General features: G+C 40.9%; 1 protein-coding gene and 1 long non-coding RNA gene across 7 annotated transcripts in view; both read left to right on the forward strand.

The window, feature by feature from the left end:
* pde10a (phosphodiesterase 10A) overlaps positions 1 to 18,146 on the forward strand; it is a 55,873-nt gene extending 37,727 nt beyond the window's left edge. For 4 of the 6 annotated variants that reach the window (XM_034608363.1, XM_034608364.1, XM_034608365.1 and 1 more), the window contains 20 exons: positions 3,929 to 3,957; positions 4,952 to 5,075; positions 6,130 to 6,179; positions 6,284 to 6,424; positions 7,296 to 7,451; positions 8,050 to 8,100; positions 8,551 to 8,609; positions 8,871 to 8,922; positions 9,519 to 9,661; positions 10,257 to 10,349; positions 10,516 to 10,702; positions 11,606 to 11,748; positions 11,973 to 12,056; positions 12,148 to 12,298; positions 12,423 to 12,578; positions 14,165 to 14,337; positions 14,470 to 14,581; positions 14,782 to 14,862; positions 15,609 to 15,697; positions 17,396 to 18,146. In XM_034608363.1, the coding sequence (XP_034464254.1) occupies positions 3,929 to 3,957; positions 4,952 to 5,075; positions 6,130 to 6,179; positions 6,284 to 6,424; positions 7,296 to 7,451; positions 8,050 to 8,100; positions 8,551 to 8,609; positions 8,871 to 8,922; positions 9,519 to 9,661; positions 10,257 to 10,349; positions 10,516 to 10,702; positions 11,606 to 11,748; positions 11,973 to 12,056; positions 12,148 to 12,298; positions 12,423 to 12,578; positions 14,165 to 14,337; positions 14,470 to 14,581; positions 14,782 to 14,862; positions 15,609 to 15,697; positions 17,396 to 17,495 (2,174 nt within the window). In that variant the 3' untranslated portion in view covers positions 17,496 to 18,146. The remainder of the gene's footprint in view (positions 1 to 3,928; positions 3,958 to 4,951; positions 5,076 to 6,129; positions 6,180 to 6,283; positions 6,425 to 7,295; positions 7,452 to 8,049; positions 8,101 to 8,550; positions 8,610 to 8,870; positions 8,923 to 9,518; positions 9,662 to 10,256; positions 10,350 to 10,515; positions 10,703 to 11,605; positions 11,749 to 11,972; positions 12,057 to 12,147; positions 12,299 to 12,422; positions 12,579 to 14,164; positions 14,338 to 14,469; positions 14,582 to 14,781; positions 14,863 to 15,608; positions 15,698 to 17,395) is intronic. The other 2 variants (XM_034608366.1, XM_034608369.1) reach the window with 2 other exon arrangements.
* A 641-nt stretch (positions 18,147 to 18,787) lies between these two features.
* Positions 18,788 to 20,563, forward strand: LOC117775322. The gene is made up of 2 exons (XR_004616247.1): positions 18,788 to 20,073; positions 20,119 to 20,563. It is a non-coding gene; the product is annotated as an uncharacterized LOC117775322 (long non-coding RNA).
* The last annotated feature ends 291 nt before the right edge of the window (positions 20,564 to 20,854 follow it).

Below are 20,854 nucleotides of genomic sequence, written 5' to 3' on the forward strand. Positions count from 1 at the left end.
GACCCAACAGACAGTTCGGTTTATTCAAGCTTTTTCTTCTGGTTTCAAGGAGAAGCAGGAATATGAGACCTCCACCTGCATGTTGACTTGTAAGACACTCCCGGAACTGGTCGAATCAGCAAACTTGTTCAGCAAAGCAGATTTAAAGGCCCCCTGCCTTCGCACGGGAAATTTGTAGATTTACCTTACCTGCAAACACAAGTTTCCTGTTACTCTTTGGCTCCTTAGACATTTTCAGTGTATGGACACAATGATGAGTGCTCACCCTGTGGTTCCACTGGGACCACTGCGCTCGAGATGCCTGCGGAGGTGGTTTGCCAGGCTGTAATTGGACTTGCAACGGTACAAACAGTGTCTGGTGACCATTTCCTCCAGGAGGAACATTTAGTATTGGTGAGACCCACAAGTCCTGGCAGAGGGAATACCTCTGGGAGCAGAGAGGCTCTTCTGTACAGCTGAGAGATCCAGTGGAAATAATAATAATATGATTAATGGCAATGACGTGTAAAATAATCCCACTGATATTCAATGGAATCATAATAATAAAAAACTAGATTTATTTAGACCCTTTCAATAAAGAAATTAGAAATTGGAGGCAAACAATAGATAACAATTACAAGCAATTTGCAGATCACAGCATGAGACAACATTAAGGCAAAATGTAAATAAATATATTATAAATAAATAAATACTACGCAGATCTTGGTGTTATGACTGATCTCTTCCAGTTGTGACCGTCAAACTAGATAATGAATGCAATGTGTGAACTTGTTTTTCAAAGGGTTTAACCTGAGTCTGATAGCTATCAGCACTCACTCATTCAGGGTTAGCAGCATAAGTTGTTACTTTTTTTAAATGCACTGGTATCAGATCGGTCCTTAATTGGTCGTGACATGTCCCCCTCCTCTCTGGTGTGAGAGGACAGTGAGGGGTGTCAGTGCTGAGAGTTCAGGTCATGGAGGTAAGGAAGCTTGCAGTTACCCATGCATCTGTGCACACACATGCTATCAAGCACCACAGACACTGAGGCGCTGCACATACAGTGAAGTGAGTATTACATTTCCTGGTATGTTTTTACATATTGTTTTTCTTTCATCTTACAGTTAAATCAGGTTTATTTGAACAGGGCTCTATCTCCAGCATCCTGCTCAGAGCTCACATATCACTTACCACACTGCACCATGTACACATCATATATCACATTACATCACACTGTCAAACAGTTACAGTAAAGAAAAGCAAATACAAGTTAAACAGGGTTTCCTGTTGCACACAGTTCAAGGATAGAATTAAGGGTATGATTGGGATATTTCTTTCTTCATTACTTCCACCAAGGACGCTGTTTTCATAGCTGTTCGTTTGCTGGTTTGTTTGTCAGCAAGATAACACGAAAACTACTGGAAAGATTACTGCGAAACGTGGTGGAAGAATGTGGTACAGGTCAGGGAAGAACCATTCAAATTTTGGTGGAGATCCAGATCACCTTCTTTAACAATGTGAGACAGGGCCTTTTTGAAATTTTTCTTGATTCCTCGTAGAATAAATTATGGATCTTCATGAACAAGATCTTGCATGTTTAAGCAACTGATGTATGAGTGTGAGCAAGTCGGTGCAGCCTGATTGAAATTAAAGGGGATTGTTGGGCCTTGGCAGAGATATGAGTGTCATTCTCGTTAGTTTGTCTGTTCGTTAGCAGGATTTCGCAAAAACTTTGGTAAGTGTCAGGGAGGAAAACCATTACATTTTTGGAGCAAATCTGGATAATGAGTTGGATCCAGGATTGATTTTCATCACACATTTTGTAACTTTTTTGTTGATTTCTCAGAGAATAATTTATTGATATTGATGAAAAAGATCAGGTATTTTTAGGGAACTGCAGGATATCGATGAAGTTTCCTGCAGCTTGATTGAATTTGAAGGGATAGTTCACTGAAAAATGAACTTAAAAGTCCACTTCCAGTTGACCTTTAGGCTTTAAACGTGGTGGTGAGTGGATAATGAGTGAATTTAAATTTTTCTGTGAACCATCCCTTTAAGGAGACTGTTGGGTGTAGATATATGCGCTCTACTGGATGACATTCTAGTTTTATTTTTATTTTATTCTAGAAACAATTGGTACGGTAATCAATAGATACATCACTGTGTTTGTGTTAATGTTATAGAAGTTAAACAATGCAGATCTCTCTCTTACAGGTAAAATTGTAGGACGTGGTCTTCAAACAGGTCATTTTCTGATATCATTGGCAAGTCATTATTAAATAAAAAATTATTCCCTTTTTTTTTACCGGTTTGAAGTCTTTTTCAAGGGCAGCTCGCTGTCCTCTTATTGACGTCATTCCCGGCCGGGGGTTCACTCTAAAATAGCTCTCATGGCTAAGTTAGGAAACTCATAGCGTTCTGGAGGAATGTTTGAAACAACAAACTGTGGCGCTGGCTGTGATTTCTTCTTCTTCACATGTTCAAAGGGGTTTGTTTCAAAAGAGGAGCAGCTTGAGTCAGCACTTCAGTCGGCGTTTCTAAAATTTGCCCGGCCGCTTCGCATGGTTTGATCACATCAGACGTTATCACAGTGATCTGAGCGGTTACTGTTCTCGTGTGCTGTTGACCCACGTGTAACAAAGACCCGCTCGGGCTGCTGTGTGAATGTTTTTTGTTTTCATCGCGCTCCCAGACTATAAGTCCAGAAACTGTTATGATTGGCCGAGCCTTTGATTATCATCACATTCTTCAGTGACTGCATCCAAAGACAATAGTTATATGTCTGCTGTCTCTCCAGCAGCCTGAAATCACACCAAGAATTTGTACTTCAGGCCACAACATTTTGCACTTGTCAAGTTGAATTAATACCTCTGTTATTTTTCTTTTAAAAGAAACAAAGTTTAAGCAGACGTCTCCTTGCATCTAAAGAGATGATATAATTATCCTAAATTAATGCAGAATGTTTATTAATGCTTTAAATACTTTGGACTTATTGCACATGTACCTGACTACTGTTGTGAGGGCAACATCTGGTTTTTCTTACTTGCTGCTTGTAGAGATGTGTCTTCTTAATCCAACCAACGTTCAAACAGCCAGGCCAAGTTTCTGCTTCGCTCACACATGATGGTTTTCAGATTTTAAACGTAGATGACTGCATTCGCTTTATTTATTTATTATAAATGAGATATTGTGCTTAGGGGCCGTAGGAAGGCAGAACATGTTGTCAGACAGTAGCATCAACTCACCTTCTTGTCTAATTTAGAAGCTGATATCAAGTCCTGATCAATAACTATTTACCAAAGAAAGAACTTTAACCAAATAAAAGCTACTGTGGCTAAAACATGGTCTAACAGCAGGCAAAAGAGGCATCTACTGCGTAAACTGACTCAGTAACTGCAGATAGTTGTCATGGTCATGACACACCAAGTAAAGTTTACGACCAAAATAAAATGTATTTTATTGCCATTCTATCATATTTAATTTTCAGTTATAAAAGGATTTGTTTTTGATTATTTTGTTTCTATTCTCGTTTTAGTTTTTTCATTGTTTTAAGAACTTTGTCTTAAGTCAATATTCCTTTGACACTACCTCTGTCACGTTTTAAAATGAGTTTGGTTTTGGTGGCATGCATAGTTTGTTTGTGTTGTAGTGTTGTAGTTACACAGTAGTTACAGATATTATCACGCTGATTTGGTTGTGGGTTTTTGTTTTGTTGATGTGGGTAGTATACACTGAGAAATTTAAATACAGTACAAGCAAAACTGTGTGACTGATCAACAAACACCCCGATCAGAATTTATCTCAGTACACTTGGCTTGGCTGTGGGAAAGAATATGGATACTGTCTCTGCCTGTGGATAAGGTGGCATTTTGTGACTCCAACCTTCATTCATATCTGTTGTACTTGAGTCTCAGTCTGAAATTGAACATTGTGATTTTTGTCTCTACAGATGACACGTCAGCGAAAGAAGTCAGCAGGGTAGGTCTTTCTTTAATTTTATATTTGAATATTTTTGTGACACGAAGCTTCACAGTTTCACTCATTCTAGATGTTTTATTTCTTTCCACCTTTAATCCCCAATCACCAATGACTAATGAGCTCATATTCAGGAATGGATACTGTCCTTCAATAACCAGCAAAGATGTCCTCATTAGACGCAGATTTGTCCTTTTTTGTCTTCTTTAGAAAAACTATTATTTATTATAACTTGTGTGTCTCATTTAGTTGAAAAAAGCAGGAAGGTAATTAGAAAGAGTTGATTCCTTGTGCCCCACCTATAGTACGTCAGTTCAACCCTTTGTCAGACACCTCCAGGTGTCAGCATACGCAGTACAACCCTGGAGCTGGGTAGAAGGGACTTCACACAGATAGATACTGGGGAAACAGATAGATACTGGGGAAAAAGAACAGGGCCACTCGACCCCTCAGTGCGTCATCCATACGTCTGTGCAAACAGGATGTGGGAGGATAGAAGGCGTCCCATAGGAGAAGGCTTTCTAGTGCGCCACTCTCCCTGCCGTCCTGTCCTCACCCTCTCCGCGGGCGCAGAAATAGACGGTTCTCTGGCCCCGTACAAGGCAGGAGGTCCGCCTCTTACGTAACCACACTTTAAAGCTGCGGCTGAGCATCAGAGCTTGCCAGGGCTCTAATCAGAGCTGTGGGGCTCTAGCGGCCTCCTCGTGGGACTGGGGGGGAACCCTGGGCTAGAATGCAACAGAGAAAGGGAGAGTGTAAGGGTGGGCAGCAGGGTAATGTCGTGATGAATGACAGGAAGATAAACCCCTTTCATTAGAAAAAAAACTGTTAAGATCTGGCTACATGAGTAAGTAGCTCTCTGCTGCAGTAACATTAGACCGGATGCAGGTTGTTGCCACGTTTTTTTTTGTCACAGCACATTTCGCTGAAGTTCGAAATTCAATCTCAGTGTTTGTGGGAGACTGTGCAGTTGCAATGTTCTGTGTCTTTTGTCCAGCAGTACCAGGACACAAATATGCAGGGTGTGGTGTACGAACTCAACAGCTACATAGAGCAGCGCCTGGACACTGGAGGAGACAACAAACTCCTGCTCTATGAGTTGTGTAACTGCATCAAAACAGGTAAAAGCAGAAATCATTATCCCACTGAGTCTGGAAGAATTAATAATATGTGTAGCGAAATTTTGAAGCCAGATGTTTATTTAATTGATTTGCGTTTCCTATGGAGCCCCTAAAGAGTCACACCAAGAATTACTTTTGCATCACCCGACAATATTTGCAATACTTTTCTTCTTCAATTCCTTCTGAGACATTTCTGAGCCCGAGAGAAAACTAACCGACCCTGATCCAAACCCGACAGGCAATCAGTTTTTTGTGCCCGTTTTTGTTATCGTTATTCACTCCCATGTTTATTGCTTGTTTTTTTAGGATTACAGACATGTGCAGTGTAAAATTAGCCCAGCAAACGTGACAGAGCCGAAATTGAAAATCATCAAATTGTCTGAACCTGGCCAGGCCTTTAAGTTGATGACGGGGTCGGGTATCCACTCTCTGATATGTGCTGCTCTAATTAAAAAGAATAGAAATGTTTTTTTATTAGAATTATTAATTGTTTGCTTAATAATCATATTTTTCTTCATGTGATGTCCGGCATCCAGTGTCTACACATTTTTATTGTCAGAAATGAAGTTAGTTGTTGGTCTCTATAAACACCAGGATCAATGATGACAACAGATTTTTACTCCCAACAAAAAACTGAAATGTTGTACCTTACAAATCAAACCACAGAAGGATGATTCCATCAACACCACATGACTCATTAACTCACTGATCATGTGTGTATTCACTGATGATCCCACTTTCTCTCTGTTGTCACTGTGTATGATAACATGACCTATTTATTAGTGTTAAATGGGACTGGAGCGCAGTGTTGGGAATAAGATGAACTGGATGACAGTGAAAGCCTTCGGTCAGAGTGCCCTTGTCGTTATGTGGGACATTGTTAATAGATTGTTATTTCATTGTAACTGGACCATTGTCTCTTCATCACAAGTTTCCCTCTCAGGCTTAAACCTGCAGTTTGCTGTTAGACATATACATTTATGATTATATATTGTGGACATTGTTACTGGACTGTTTAACCGTATTGAAAACACTGTGTCTCATATTTCTACAGCAACTAAAGCTGATGGATTTGCACTTTACTTCTTGGGAGAATGCAACAATGTAAGTGCACAGGATGTTTGATGAAGACATTTCATACAGTAAAGCACCATCAGTCGCGTGCATGTTTTTGACATTTGTTTCCCCCTCAATGTTCTTCTTCATAGAGTTTATGTGTGTTGACTCCGACGGGGGCCAAGGACGGCCCTCCAAGCCTCATCCCCTCCGGCCCCATTGCATTTGGGACAACCATTGCCGCTCATGTTGCCAAGACTCGCAAAACACTGCTGGTAGAGGACATCATGGGGGTGAGGCGGTTTTCTTTCATCCAAGCACAGATTCACCCGTCACAGGAATCTAACATTTCACTGCAGAGCTGTGACGCTTAATTACAAAGCTCTATACGACCTCTACATTAAATCATTGTTGTTCTTCAGCACCTGGTGCGATGCACTCAGCACAAAAAATTACACAAATATAAAAATGATCAGTTGGAATTTGTAAAGACTTGCATTTTGCAGTGATATGTACTTGTGCACTGCACTATTTATTGTAGTTACAGAATACAAATACAAAAGTGCACACATTCTTCACTCGTGTAGTTTTACAGATGTTTGTGTTAAAAATGACTGTAATGTGAAGTAAAAGTACTGATTCATGTTCCTATTCGTGTAACTGTCCCATCCATTTAGATTAGTAGTAATGAGCCTGTTTTGAAAATACGAGGAGTATCAAGTACAGATATTTGTGTTGGAATGTAGAGAGTAAAAAAAGGAGAAAAATGGATACTAAAGTAAAGCACAGATCCCTGAAAAATCTACTCAAGTAGAGTAACAAAGTATTCCCAGAGGCTGTGAACAGACTTTGTCCGCACACTCTGTAAAAAATACACCCTAAAGAAAATCAATTCTGTAATGTGTAATTAAGGTAAAATTTCTGAAGCACGTAGCACAGTTACTGACATTTGTTATGCTTAATCTGATGTATAGTGGTAAAGACAGCTTCAAAGACAGTAACAGAAATGTTTGCCTTGCTAAGGGTTAAATGTCTTTTCCACATTGTCGTCTACATCCATTAAATCCACATTTAGAACCATCGCAGCAGCTACTCTGACCTCCTTTCTATGAACCTCTTCTGTAGTTCAGGTGATAACGGTCTTGCTTTGCGTCTGTGTCACAGGACGAGCGCTTCCCCGACGGCACAGGGCAGGACTCAGGGATCCATGTTCACTCTGTCCTGTGCCTCCCCATCATCACTGCCATCGGGGACCTCATTGCCATTCTGGAGCTGCATCGGCACTGGGGCAAGGAGCCCTTCAACCTCAGCCACCAGGAGGTCAGTCTGACCCTGACAAAACACACCAAGAGTGGGAGGCTGGAGCAAGGCTCACAGAACGACAGTTAGCCTGGTATTCACTTTAATCTGGGTCTGTTTGAGATCTGATCTCTGTTAGCTCTCTGGGGTTCAGTGATGATAGTGATGTTTTAGTCTCAAAGGACTTTCTCTGAGGCACTAATGAAAATGGCTTAACATACAGGTGTCTCAAGAAAGAGCATAAGCTTTGAAGATTCACATTTTAAATTTAAAACATCCCGGAAAATCATTGGACACTATGTGCAAAATTAATCATTCCCTGAATTAGTTTTTTAAGATCTTACATATTTCTGTACATCTCAAGCAGGTGTCACTGTAATTTGATATTTATTTTTCATAAATATATCTATTGGTGCAACTTTAATTTTGCATTGCTTGAATTTCAAACCCAATATATCGAACATGCAGTGGTACAGTTGTGAGGTGTATCCCCATGTGGCTGTAAATCTGTTAAGTAGTAAGAAAGATTAATAAAGCCTATGGAGGAATTGTGTTAATTGTGTTTTATTGTTTAATTTCCTGCCGTCATTTAAAATTAAAGCTTCACTTTCTTTCCCAGGTTGCAACAGCGAACTTAGCGTGGGCGTCAGTTGCCATTCATCAAGTACAGGTGAGCACACTTCCACAGAGGACCGGTGTGAGTTAACACACTGTAGCAGAAGCTGGGAACAAGGTGAAACCCGCCCGTCCCACTTATTATGATCCTGTGCCACTTTGTTTGTTCTGGTTCTGCATCAGTGTTTTTAAACGGTGAAATCCACTGTGTGCAGGAACTGGGTTGTCACTCGGCCCAGTCCAATCAACTTAGCCTTAGATTCAACAACAGCTCCCCGAGGATGTCATTACAGCCCAGCGCTGTTTTCATACGAACAGATAGCACAACACCTTAGAGGAGCGCCGGCGTCCCAGTGCAGCGCCGTGTACAGCTCGCTGCAAAACACTCTTGTTACTGTTGTTACTGACACACGTGAAGGTGGCCCAAAGCCAAGTGTGTAGACAGTAGGAGATGTTCGATTCCTCTGTGTGCCGGGTCTTGATCTGTTTCTTTTTTTGTTTCTAGGTGTGCAGAGGCCTCGCCAAACAGACTGAGCTCAACGACTTCCTACTAGATGTGTCAAAGTAAGAGCTGCTAATGGGACAGTTTACCTCAATACTAAATCGATACTGATGTTTGAAATAAAAAATGAATTCTTATTTATTAAGTCTAACAAATAAATACGTACGTTGGTATTTAGTCTGTTCTCTTGTCAGGCCCAAGGTTAAATCAATACAAGTTTTTTTTCTGCTCAGAAATTAGAAACTTCATGTCTTGAATGTGAACGTCATCAGAGCTTCCCATTTGTCAAACATCTCAATGCACCATTTCTTCTTTTCGCACAGAACATACTTTGATAACATTGTGGCAATAGATTCTCTACTTGAACATATTATGGTGAGTGTGAATCCTGCAAGTATGTGTTCATTCACATTGTCTTCAAGGCTACACATCCCGCGAGTGTGTGTTAGGTTTTGTGTGTTAGAGACCAGTACTGAAACCTGCTGTAACGCACAGACACACACTTGCCATCTCGACACCTGAGGGGCATGATACAAGCTTGTTGGCATTAATATTTACAACAATATTTTAGAATTATTATTACATACTAAATACTGTACAAGTAGACTTTGCTCCGGCAAGTTTTTCATCCACTTTGTCTAAACAGATGTGATGTGGAATGCGTGTGAAATGTGGTTTCCCTGTGTCTTGTCACTAAAACCCACCTCTCTGTTTGTACGTATTTTGTTGCCTTGTGACTGTGTTGTCATCTGAGGTGATTCAAGTCATCTGGTTTAACCAAACTAGAATGAGCTGTAGTTTTACTGTGTGCGTCTCCACATTCTCAACTGTCTCATCCAAAAGAATTAAAAGTTAAAACAGTAGCGATGTATCTGATTTAGTTAAGCTTTAGGTGCGAGGTGTTTTTTTTTTTAGTTCTTTCAAATCCTCAGTGTTGCTATGAAATCTGTCTCCCTGGTGTTGTTTTGCAGATATATGCAAAAAACCTGGTGAATGCGGACAGGTGCGCACTCTTCCAGGTAGATCACAACAACAAAGAACTGTACTCCGACCTGTTCGATATCGGGGAAGAGAAAGAAGGAAAGCCTGTCTTCAGGAAAACCAAAGAAATTAGGTTGGTAAAAAGATTCACCTTCTTCTCTCACAGTCTCTTTTAGATTTGTGTTCTTCTTTGACATACGTAGGCCTCATATCTTCAGGGCCTGTACAAGCGTACTTAGGTGACTTGACTTGCTTGTGTTTCTGAAAAACGTTTCACCAAGAGGCTTCTTCAAACTGACTAATGGGAGGTTTCAGGTATTAAACCTTTCTGGGTCTTTTACCTATGTTAAGTGTACAAATGTAGAACTCCTGAAGATACCGTGACCTGAGTGACTGACATAAGCCTCATACTTTCCAGTTTACACCGATTTTTATAGAAAAATGCAAGTTTATGTTAAAGGAGGAGGAAGTAATTTTCAAATGGGTCTTGTTTTGGTGCATCTAGAAGAGTAAAAAAGGTCTTCTCCTGCTATACAGAAAAATGCTACAAGTCAAAAGACTTTACTCCAAATTACAGTGGCACTCAAAACCCCCTAACCCCTACCTCTGTTTTTCATATTACTGATCCGCAGATTTTTTTTCAAAGTAGATTTCACTCATCCACCCAGCAGGTACTGAGAAGTCCACAATTTAAACTCCTTTCCTCTTCTGTTTATCTGTCTCTCCAGGTTTTCTATAGACAAGGGAATAGCAGGTCTGGTGGCTCGGACAGGGGAAGTCTTAAATATCCCAGATGCCTATGCAGATCCTCGGTTCAACCGGTAACCTCCAACTGCGAAAAATACCTTTTTACAAATTCTTTCCCATTACATATGATTATCGACAATCCTGTCAACTTTCTCAATGTTTTCCTGAATGATTCTTGTACCGTAAAGCCCTCATTTTACACCACATCAAATCAACGTCTCACATTTTCTTCCCCAACAGAGAGGTGGACCTGAAAACCGGCTACACCACGCGGAACATCCTGTGCATGCCCATCGTGAGCAGGGGAAGCGTAATAGGCGTGGTGCAGATGGTGAACAAGCTAAGCGGAAGTGCCTTCACTAAAACAGATGAGAACAACTTTAAGATGTTTGCTGTCTTTTGTGCTCTGGCCTTGCACTGTGCAAATGTGAGTACACTAAATTCATCTTAAGATATTTAAACCGCTAACTGAAGCAGCAGAAACATGATTTCTCTATGTGTGTGTGTGTGCACAGGCCTCCTCTTAATGTGATGCAGTGTAGGTAGGTTATGTGATGGTTAGACACTTCACAGCAATGAATACTTGATTCTGGCTTATTTTTAGAAAACTGCACCTTTGACGTAGAAGCCTCATCTTAAATTCACTCTCATTGCTGCGAGGCTCGTTTCAGCTGCTATAAGGCTGCGGGTTTCCCTGTTTCTCAGAGTGGTATCATCATTTTTTTTAGAGTTAGTGTGACAACAGCTGTTATTTACAATGTACGTTGTCCCCAAACACCTGAACAAAAGGCTTCTCATGTGACGGTTGACAGTGAAGACCGTCTCTTGCCTCTCACGATTCTCTCTGAGCCTTGTGGCCTGTCTGTCAGAAGCCGCTCCCCTCGGTGGGGCCTGACTCACCGTCATCTCGTGCGACAAACTTACGCAGGAGCAGCGTCACAAAGTTGGTTTTTAAAATTGATGAGGCAATTTAATGTTTTAAGACGAGCAGTCTGCATCCGTCCGCCGACAGGAGTTATGTTTGGTCGTAATTTATGCCGCACGTCTCACGGAAACGGACTTGAGCCGGCTCCTGATTTATGGTGATTTATGGCTGGAAGGTGTAAGGCTTTGGCGCCCGCACCTGACCATCTTTATTCCTGCGTGTCTGGGAAGGGGACAGGGATACAAACCAGATGTGGAGACACGCAGATAAAATATGATACAGGACTGTTGTGGATAACTTAACTCTGTTTGACCCTTTTGGAAATTCCAACAGTGAATATTTTTTTCATTTTCATAAATTCTTAAATTTAAATTTTAACTAGTTCATGTTCTGTCATTTCCACAGATGTACCACAGGATCCGGCACTCTGAATGCATCTACAGAGTGACAATGGAGAAACTGTCCTATCACAGCATCTGCACATCGGAAGAATGGAAGACCCTCACCCAGCTCAACCTCCCTACACCTATTTATAAAGAGATCGAAATGTGAGTGCACTCTCAGATTCAGATTCAGAGCAGCTTTGTTAATGTAAGAAAGCCGTGACCCTGAGAGTAGCTGACCTGCACGACTGTGAAAGAGTCCAGATCTGGATTTGTCTGGATCTGTCACTTCAACATTCACCGTCCTCAGATGTCCCCTTATCTGTCTCCTCTCTGTCTCCCAGGTGTGCTGCTAATTTAAGACTCTCCTCCTTTTCTCCGTCCTCCAGGTTCCACTTTGACATCAATCCCTTTGAGGAGATCTGGCCCGCAGTCTTTATCTACATGGTTCATAACTCCTGTGGAAAGACCAGGTAAAGCCTCACACGGCCCTGATGACTCGCCAGCGTCAGTTCTTTGTCAAAGCAACAGTTAATCTTTTTTTTTTCCGCTCGCTGATTGTAGCTTTGAGCTGGAGAAGCTGTGCCGGTTCACCATGTCTGTACGGAAGAACTACCGACGTGTGCCATACCACAACTGGAAGCACGCGGTGACGGTGGCGCACTGCATGTATGCCATCCTGCAGAAAACCTCTGGGATCTTCACAGAGCTCGAGGTTTGCTCCTTGTTGGGTCTGGGTTTTAGCACAGCTTGACTAAAATAAGTGAAATGGGGAACAAGATTATCCTCTGGGGTCATGTTATCATTTTTTATTATGATGTTCCCACTGTGATTTACAGAAGAAAGGTCTGTTGATAGCCTGCCTGTGCCATGACCTGGACCACCGGGGTTACAGCAATGCGTACCTGCAGAAGTTTGACCATCCACTGGCTGCTCTGTACTCCACCTCCACCATGGAGCAGCACCACTTCTCTCAGACCGTCTCCATCCTGCAGGTAGAGCTCCCCTATGTTAAACATTTATATCTGTTTATTGTCTTTAAATGCTAGAAACAAGTACGAAGTTATGTGTTTAACCTAACATGTTTTTTATTACTCTATAATCTTGCTTTAAGACTTGCAGACGTTTGGCAAAATATATGGAAATACCACATAAAATGAATCAAAGGGATTAAGAAATAATTGAATATAGCAGGGAGAGGATGTGAAAAATGATTCCACATGTGGACAAACTTCACATCACTATTTGAAGCCTGCCAATAAAGACAGATGGCGATTTTAAAAAGGCAGTTGACATAATGTAATGAGCTTTAAAACTCCATGAAGCTGCTTTTAGAGACTAAAACTCCTGAGATAAAAGTCATCCTGGAATTTATTTAAATTTTAGGTTTTAATTTGTACCATTTATAAAGATGGATGACATGACTGGTCCCCAAATGTGACGCCAAACCATCTTGATCGCCACCTGGTGGCTGGCTGCAGTACAGATCATAAAGCCTGTCTCTTCTATGTTAATGGTTTGGACATGGGCCAAAACAAAAAGTCAAAATAATCATTACATTATTTTTCTCAAAGATGGTTTCTGTCATTTCCGTTAATTCTTATGACACTGATGTTTGTTCAAGTGGACATTTTTCCACCAAGTTTGCTAAAACGAGGTTAAACATCAGAATTTACAGCTCAGACTGACTCGTGATTGGTCGAACATGTGTCTCGATGGGACGTCGCTACCAGACGACTGTGCAGACTCCAGATCCTCAAGATGACACAGTTTGAATCCAGGAATTTGTCGTATATTTAAGGAGCAGTGATGTTGAAGATGATGATGAAGGAATCTCCGCAGACACCGTTCTTGCTTGTATAATAAGGTTTATTACACAGAAGTTACAGGTCAGGACGGGTACCTAGGTATATCCGGAGACGTTCTCGGCCAATGCAGAAGTCTGAGTCGCCGGTGTCGGACAAGCATTCATATAGGGAACTTGTTTACGCCCAAAACTTGAGATAAAATGACATCATACATAGGGGCATCTAATTCAAAACATGCTTCCTACTTGAAGATGGGAACCTCTCCATCTAACAGGTCAAAGAGCATTCTCAGGAGGAGAGAACTAACAAGTAACATATTGTAATAATACTTAGGGAGTCTGAGAGTCCAGAAATCAGGCGCCGCTAGCTTTAAACCTGTCATTATGTTTTACACACGTGTCAAAATGATCCATGTTAACTAAATACACCACAATATTTTAACTCTTTTATTTGGACAGTGAAAGGAAGTGGAGATGTGTCGTCCATTTTTAAATACAGTCTACAACACACACACACATACACACAGGTGTATCCTGTGAAAGCAGAATTGCTTAGATTAATATATAAGTTCTAGAAAATGAATGCTTACATACACACACACACACAAACACACAACATTGACGTCTGAACGCCCTGTGATGTCCAGGAGCAGCTGGGATGAGGTGAACCTACGACGGGATGAATCTGAGATTACAACCTGTTGTAGTCTCGCTGAGCTGAACGCCTCATAAGTGGAGCTTTTGCTTTTTTATTGATCTCTTTGTTTCTCATAGCTGGAAGGGCACAATATTTTCTCCAACCTGAATTCCATTGAGTACGAGCAGGTGCTAGAGATCATCCGAAAGGCCATCATCGCAACGGACCTCGCCCTCTACTTCAACAACCACCAGCAGCTGTCGGAACTGCTGACCAAGGGTGTGGTGGACTTTAACAACTACTCGCACAGGTGAGGTCACGACTCGACTCGCACCGGTGCACGGGATCGGACCAGATCACTCACAGACATGCAGATCTGGTGAACATAAACGGCACATTGAATTTCTCCACATGGCCATAACGAGGCTTTGCTCCCCTCCAGGGACCGTGTGATTGGTCTGATGATGACAGCATGTGACCTGTGTTCTGTTACCAAGCAATGGCAAATCACACGACTCACAGCCAACGACATCTATGCTGAGTTCTGGGCCGAGGTATAGTGGGATACTGTTGGGGTTTTCAGTGTCATGATCATGCCTCCAGTGTAACAGTCAGACCTCTATAAATACTTGTAAATATTGCTACGCCTACTGTAGATATCCTGCAGTTTGTAAGATACAAACTAGTGTTGTCTAATGGAGATATGGAGCAGTAAGGAAAAATGCATTTCTCTTGTTATTTCTTTCCTCCACAGGGAGATGAGATGAAGAAGATTGGGATGCAGCCGATCCCAATGATGGACAGAGAAAAGAAGCACGAGGTTCCCCAAGGCCAAGTGAGACCAGCTCTTTAGCTCATGTGACTCAGACCCTTCATTCACACCCTCAAGTGCTTAGAGAGTTTAACCTTTCACACTGATTGAGTGGAATAGCCAGAAAAAGGAAGGTAGTGATACTTAAACAAGTTCTGAGACGAAAACAAGGAGTAGAGAGAACCAGAATATCCAGGATGTGGAAGTGGAAAAGTTGGAATCAAAAATAGTTCAATAACCAGGATCACAAGATCAAAATAAAAAAAGTACTAGAAGCACCATACAGTGTAAAAAGCCCAATACTATGGACATATGTGGTTGAATATATTTTGCATGATAAATTATAAAAGGTTAACTCGAAATATGTATAAAACAATAACAATACCCACATTAAGAGACTTATTGTGAAGTATCTGCACATCCTTAGGGTTTTTCACTTCTGTAACTGTCTTTTCATGATGATGTGGACGTGAATCAAATAATATGCTATTATCCAAACTGTCATGTTAAATATACGATCTTTCATTTTCAGATTAGGTTTTAGATCATGTTGTGTGTATTGTGTGTAGCAAGTGTAGCATTTAAGATTTAATTTGAATAAATTTAAAAAGCCCACGCATCACACACACTATTCAACATGACCCCATTGTTCCTTAATGTAGTAACCATAATTTATCTGCCTGTCTCTAAAACCTTTTATACGATATAATATCATAACTGTTTATAACTTTTTATTCACTTTTTTTTGCTTTTTGTGCCATTTTTTAAAGGTGGGGTTCTACAATGCTGTTGCAATTCCATGTTACACGACACTAGCAGAGCTTTTCCCTCCATCCATCCCTCTACTAAAAGCCTGCAAGTAAGTGTTCAGAGCTCCAGTGTTCAGAGTGATGGACAAAGTTTCTCTTTACTCGGTGCATTGACAGAGAATGGATCAAGAATATATTTGTGAAATAAATGCTGGTTTAGGTTCTTCTAACAGTCCCTTTACACAGTATTGTCTGACATGGTTAATAAAATGTGTGCAGGCCTGGTCTGACCAGCAGCAGTTGGCCAGACAAATAAGATTAGATGTGATAAGGAGTGTGTGTGTGTGTGTGTGTGTGTGTGTGTGTGTGTGTGTGTGTGTGTGTGTGTGTGTTCCACATTCCATTGAAAATGCAAACAAAACACACAAGCTACTGTTTTGGATTAAACAAACTTGTGCTATAGCTTTCTGAAATCTCATTGAATTAGTTTCTTTATAGAACACAGTGTACTAACAGGAAACTGTGGCTCCTCCTTATAACATGGTGCATCAGAGTGTGTGATGTGAAACTGTGTCTGTGCATCGTTCGATAAGAGTGCAAGAATGTATTGTGTGTAATTTATGGTGGTGGAGCGGGATCGTGTTGCATGCTCGCCCGCCCTTCTGGGGTTAACCCGCTGGTTTTTAAAATGCTGTGACCTTGATCTGTGGGGAATGCAAACAAAGTGAGCATGGTAATATTTAAGCCCCGGCAGTACGTCAGCACTGGGCTCTGGGTGGGCAGCAGGCCTAGACCCCGCGGAGCCCGGCTGCTTGTTGTGGGATTTGCCACAGACGTGTAAACTGCATCAGGCTGGCTAATTGAAAGGAATGGCAGCAAAGGGCAGCACTTTTTGCGCTCGTATGTCAGGCTTGATTATAGCAGGGGGAGGAGAGGAGGTTACCTCCGTAACAAGCAGAGCTGATGGGTCTGCTGCTGCTGCAGATGACTAATGAAGTGCACAGTCGCTCCCTGGCTGTGGTCACATGTGTTTGTTGAGATTTTTCTCCGGGATAAATTGTCAGTGTCAATGAAATGCATTCAGTCACTTAATACAGGTTTGCTTGGTTTAATGCACTTTTGGTTTGTTGATCGTTGTAAGAAATAAATCTGATTATTTTAAGAACTTTCATTCTTATATTTCCGACTTTATTCCGCTAAGTTTCACACACTCATAGAAATCAATGCCCTTAATATGCCAGAATTTTTATTATAGTAGTATATATAATAGTATTAGTGTTAGAAAAAAGAAAAAGAAAAAAAGTAATAGTTCAAGAATACAGTCGTAAAATACCGAGAATAGGGGATAGAGAAAGAGTTTCACTTCCTCTGGATCACATTGTGAAACGATGAAACCTCTTTGAATATCACAGTAACCAATGATAACCTCTAAGTTGACCTCTACCAAACATTTTCTTCTCCACTAAAGACACGATTTCCTTCAACTCCTACCATGACACGTAGCCTAAAATTATTATGAATTTTTTTTCTCACAAAATTACACCTTTTATTGTAATATTACAACTAAATTCTCAAAATCCAAGTATTTTCTTCAACATAGCCTGAACCACTACGAAACAAAAACTAAGTTTCATGGTATTGTATCCACCAGTTTTTTACCTAATCCTGCCGTCAAACAAACCAAACAACCAACAAACAAATGGACAGGGGTGAAAATATGATGTAATGAAGCGTTAGTAACACTGTCCTGATTGTAAACCCATATCGTGCAGAGTCTGTATCTGACCTGAGTTGTTGTGTGTCTGCAGGGAGAACCATGGCCAGTGGGAGAAGATTGCAAAGGGGGAGGCAGAGGATGTGGTGCCTAGCCGACCATGTGATTCAGGCCCCGTCAAGGTGGACAACTGACGACCAAAGGGGTCTCTGGCCCACCAAAGGAACACAACCTGAGTCCTGCCACAGACCTGGAACTCCTGCAGGAGGAAGAACCCACATGTAGTGTCAGCGGGAGACGGATCAGCTAAAGGCGACTTGACTTTAAAAGAAAAAAAAAAACACACAGTTACCTCATTGGGTGACGGAGGTGTCAACACTGGCGGTTTCACCAATCCCAGAGACTGACAGACAGCTGATGGGGCTGAGGGACTTCAACCCATCATCCTACGTCCACTCAGCTTGGGAATTCATTTGGTAGAATGGACCTGTGCTGTTTTGGTTGTTTTATTCTGGTTGTTATATGTATTTTATTATTTTAGCTGATTCTTTTATGGTCTTGTATTTGCAGAGGCCTTACTCTGAACCTTTCACAGGCTAGGATATGTGAAATGTTGTTGTCGGTTCAGGCTTTGTTATTTTTTTTGTTTTTTAAATGGTACTATTTGCCTTCTGTGGTTTATCGTACGTGCACTACTTCAGCAAGGTGTTCCCAGAGACAGAAGGAATGTGTAGAGCAGATGTATAATGTCACCTTATTGAGAAGGTGGGCGTCAGAATGTTAATTTTATTTATCACTTTTTGAGCAAAAATCCTTTGCAGTACTTGAATAAAGTGATACAGCCTATTCCTAGGTGGAGATTGCAGAAATCCCCCCCGCAGCATATAAAACAAAATATAGATGAACTGTGATGAGAGGAGTTAGATAATGTGGACATTTGTGAACGCAGTCACAAGAGAGTCACGATGTTTCTCCCCGCAGTGGGACCCCACAGCACTGCCCCCCAGCTCCCCCTGACATTTAGGAACCTGCTGCAGAAGTACATGGACTCCCCTCTGATCAACAGGAACTGACCCCGGGCAAGCAGTCATAATGTTTGGAGGAGGGAGGTCACGGGACAAAAAGATGCACAAATAGCACCACTGCTCGTGTCCTTTATAGTCAGACAACACTGCGTACTACTGAGTCTCCACTGTCATAACAATATTCTTACACCACTATCACATCGTGAATTATTTACTTTTATTCATCAAAAATCTCTTTCATGAATTAAACTCTAATCTTTAAATTGAAATGATTATAATCTTTATTTATAAAGCACTTCTCAAAACACAGTTACAAGGTGTTACAAGTTAAAAAAAACTTTAAAAAAAATTAGGGTAAACAATTAAAACCAGTACGAAGATCCAACAACATTAGAGCATAAATACAAGAATAAAATAAAACCTAAAATGCTTAAAATAGTCTGTAAGACCAGAACTAGATTAAAAGTGAATAAATACAATACAGACCCATTGTCCTGAGAAAGCACACCCGTAAAGAATGTAGTCTTTTAGAGAGATTTAAAAGAGAATGAGGAGTTTTTCACTCAGCTCCTCAGGGAGATTGTTCTAAAGAGCGGGGGTCCTGACAGAAAAGCCCCCCCGGTCACCTTCGGTCCTCAATGTGACTGTGGGATGGCGAGTGAGGCCTTAAAATTCAACGACAAAATCCTAAAATCACTCTAAAATTCTAAGAGCCAATGAAGAGAAGCAAAAATCCTAATTTGCTTTCTTCTTGTAGATTAAGTGAGAAAAATAAACATACCGCACAACTGTTCCCGTAGATAATAAGGATTACTCTGTTTGCAACAACAGGTGAATAACTGTTGTATATGTCATATCCAGAAATCATGCTTATCTAAAACCTGGTGAAGGTGAGATGGGTTTTAAAGAGTGCAGTGTGGAATAAGTAGCCTACACGGTCTCACGTTTTCTCTTTCTCTCACACAAGCGGGTGTCCTTGCTGGTTCAAAGCTGTAGTGACGACACTGAACTTTCATTTTGTCATTTTGCTGTTGATTCAGGGCCGACGCCTCAGCTTCATATCCTCCCGCACCGTCTCACCTGTTAAGCTAATGTCTTCTTCTGGGACTGCAACATAAACATCGTTGGTTGACGTTGGATGTGACGCTCCACTCATATCCACAACCGGGGGAAAATATAATCTTCCCTTGACGCTCAAGTCTCCCAACGCCGTGCACAGGGGTTACACTTTTTTTAGACTCTTTCAAATGATTTCCCAAGATCTTCCAAAGGACAAATGATTTTTTTTTGTCTGAAACTGTCATTCCAGTGGACATTTGTCCCCCTCCAAGAATGAAATTACTGCTCAAATCATTTGTTTTTTCCGACTGGTACTGTGGCTCCCCCATCCCCTATGCCCTACCCACCCCCCACCACCCATATTAATGGTATGAATGTACATTTTGATGAATGTTTTTTCGGTTGCAGATCCTCGGTGGTGGCACCGTGTAGATTGTAGTGCGCCGTCGGTTTCCACAACGTGCTCTGTCTTACTTTTACAGAATTGCTTCCAGTGAGCTTCAACCAAGAGCAACAATTAGCATGCACCTAAACTGAAGTTTATATATAGTTTTGCATAAGCGGTTAATAGGTGTATATTGTGTACAGCCTAGGAAATAGTTTGTACAGACTGAGTTGTTCACTCTGATGGTGCTAAACTGAATGGCAGTTATGTGCTGTCTGACTGTGTGTGTGTGTGTGTGCGTGTGTGAGAGAGAGAGAGAGAGAGAGAGAGAGAGAGAGAGAGAGAGAGAGAGAGAGAGAGAGAGAGAGAGAGAGAGAATGCTTTCGACTGTCTCTTTCCCCCATTCCAACCCCACCTGAGAACATGGTTAAGTCCATTACACTGCACTGTCCCTTCTACTTTTCAGCACCAGTTATATCCCATCATCTGCACTATGTTTAGCTCATGATCTTTATCGTTATTATTATTATTATTATTATTATTATTGACGATTATTATTATTATTGCTCTTATTACTATTGTTATTTTCTTAATTAGAGTTAAATTTAAATTAACTTATATTTTTTATACAAAGAAAAATAATGTTGGCCTTTTTGTTTTGTACAAAGTGAAACATCAAGAGAAACAAAACGGTCTAGACATGTTACTGTTACCCAGAATAATTGAGGAATGTCTCAACTGTAAATGTAAGAGCAGTAGCCCAAATAACTTTTATTAAATACCTGAAAAATACGCTTGTGTGTCAGATCATTCTTCACTTATTGTTTGAATTATACTTGTGTTTACTGTATTTAACTAATATGCCAATTAATATTATTGTGTTGGTAGGGCTGCAGAAACAATACTGATAACATTGATAGTATATTTCCTTAGTTTCGAGTGGAACAAATAAATAGACTATTTGTCAAATTATAGAAATATTTAGAATGATTTAAGAAATTTGTTACATGACCATGACCCCATCAAGTGGCTCTTACAGTGTCAGTTTGTGTTCGCATACAGTCCTAAATGTCACCCTTCTTCT

This window comes from Hippoglossus hippoglossus, chromosome 15, assembly GCF_009819705.1.
Source record: "Hippoglossus hippoglossus isolate fHipHip1 chromosome 15, fHipHip1.pri, whole genome shotgun sequence".
Classification (NCBI taxonomy): Eukaryota; Metazoa; Chordata; class Actinopteri; order Pleuronectiformes; family Pleuronectidae; genus Hippoglossus; species Hippoglossus hippoglossus.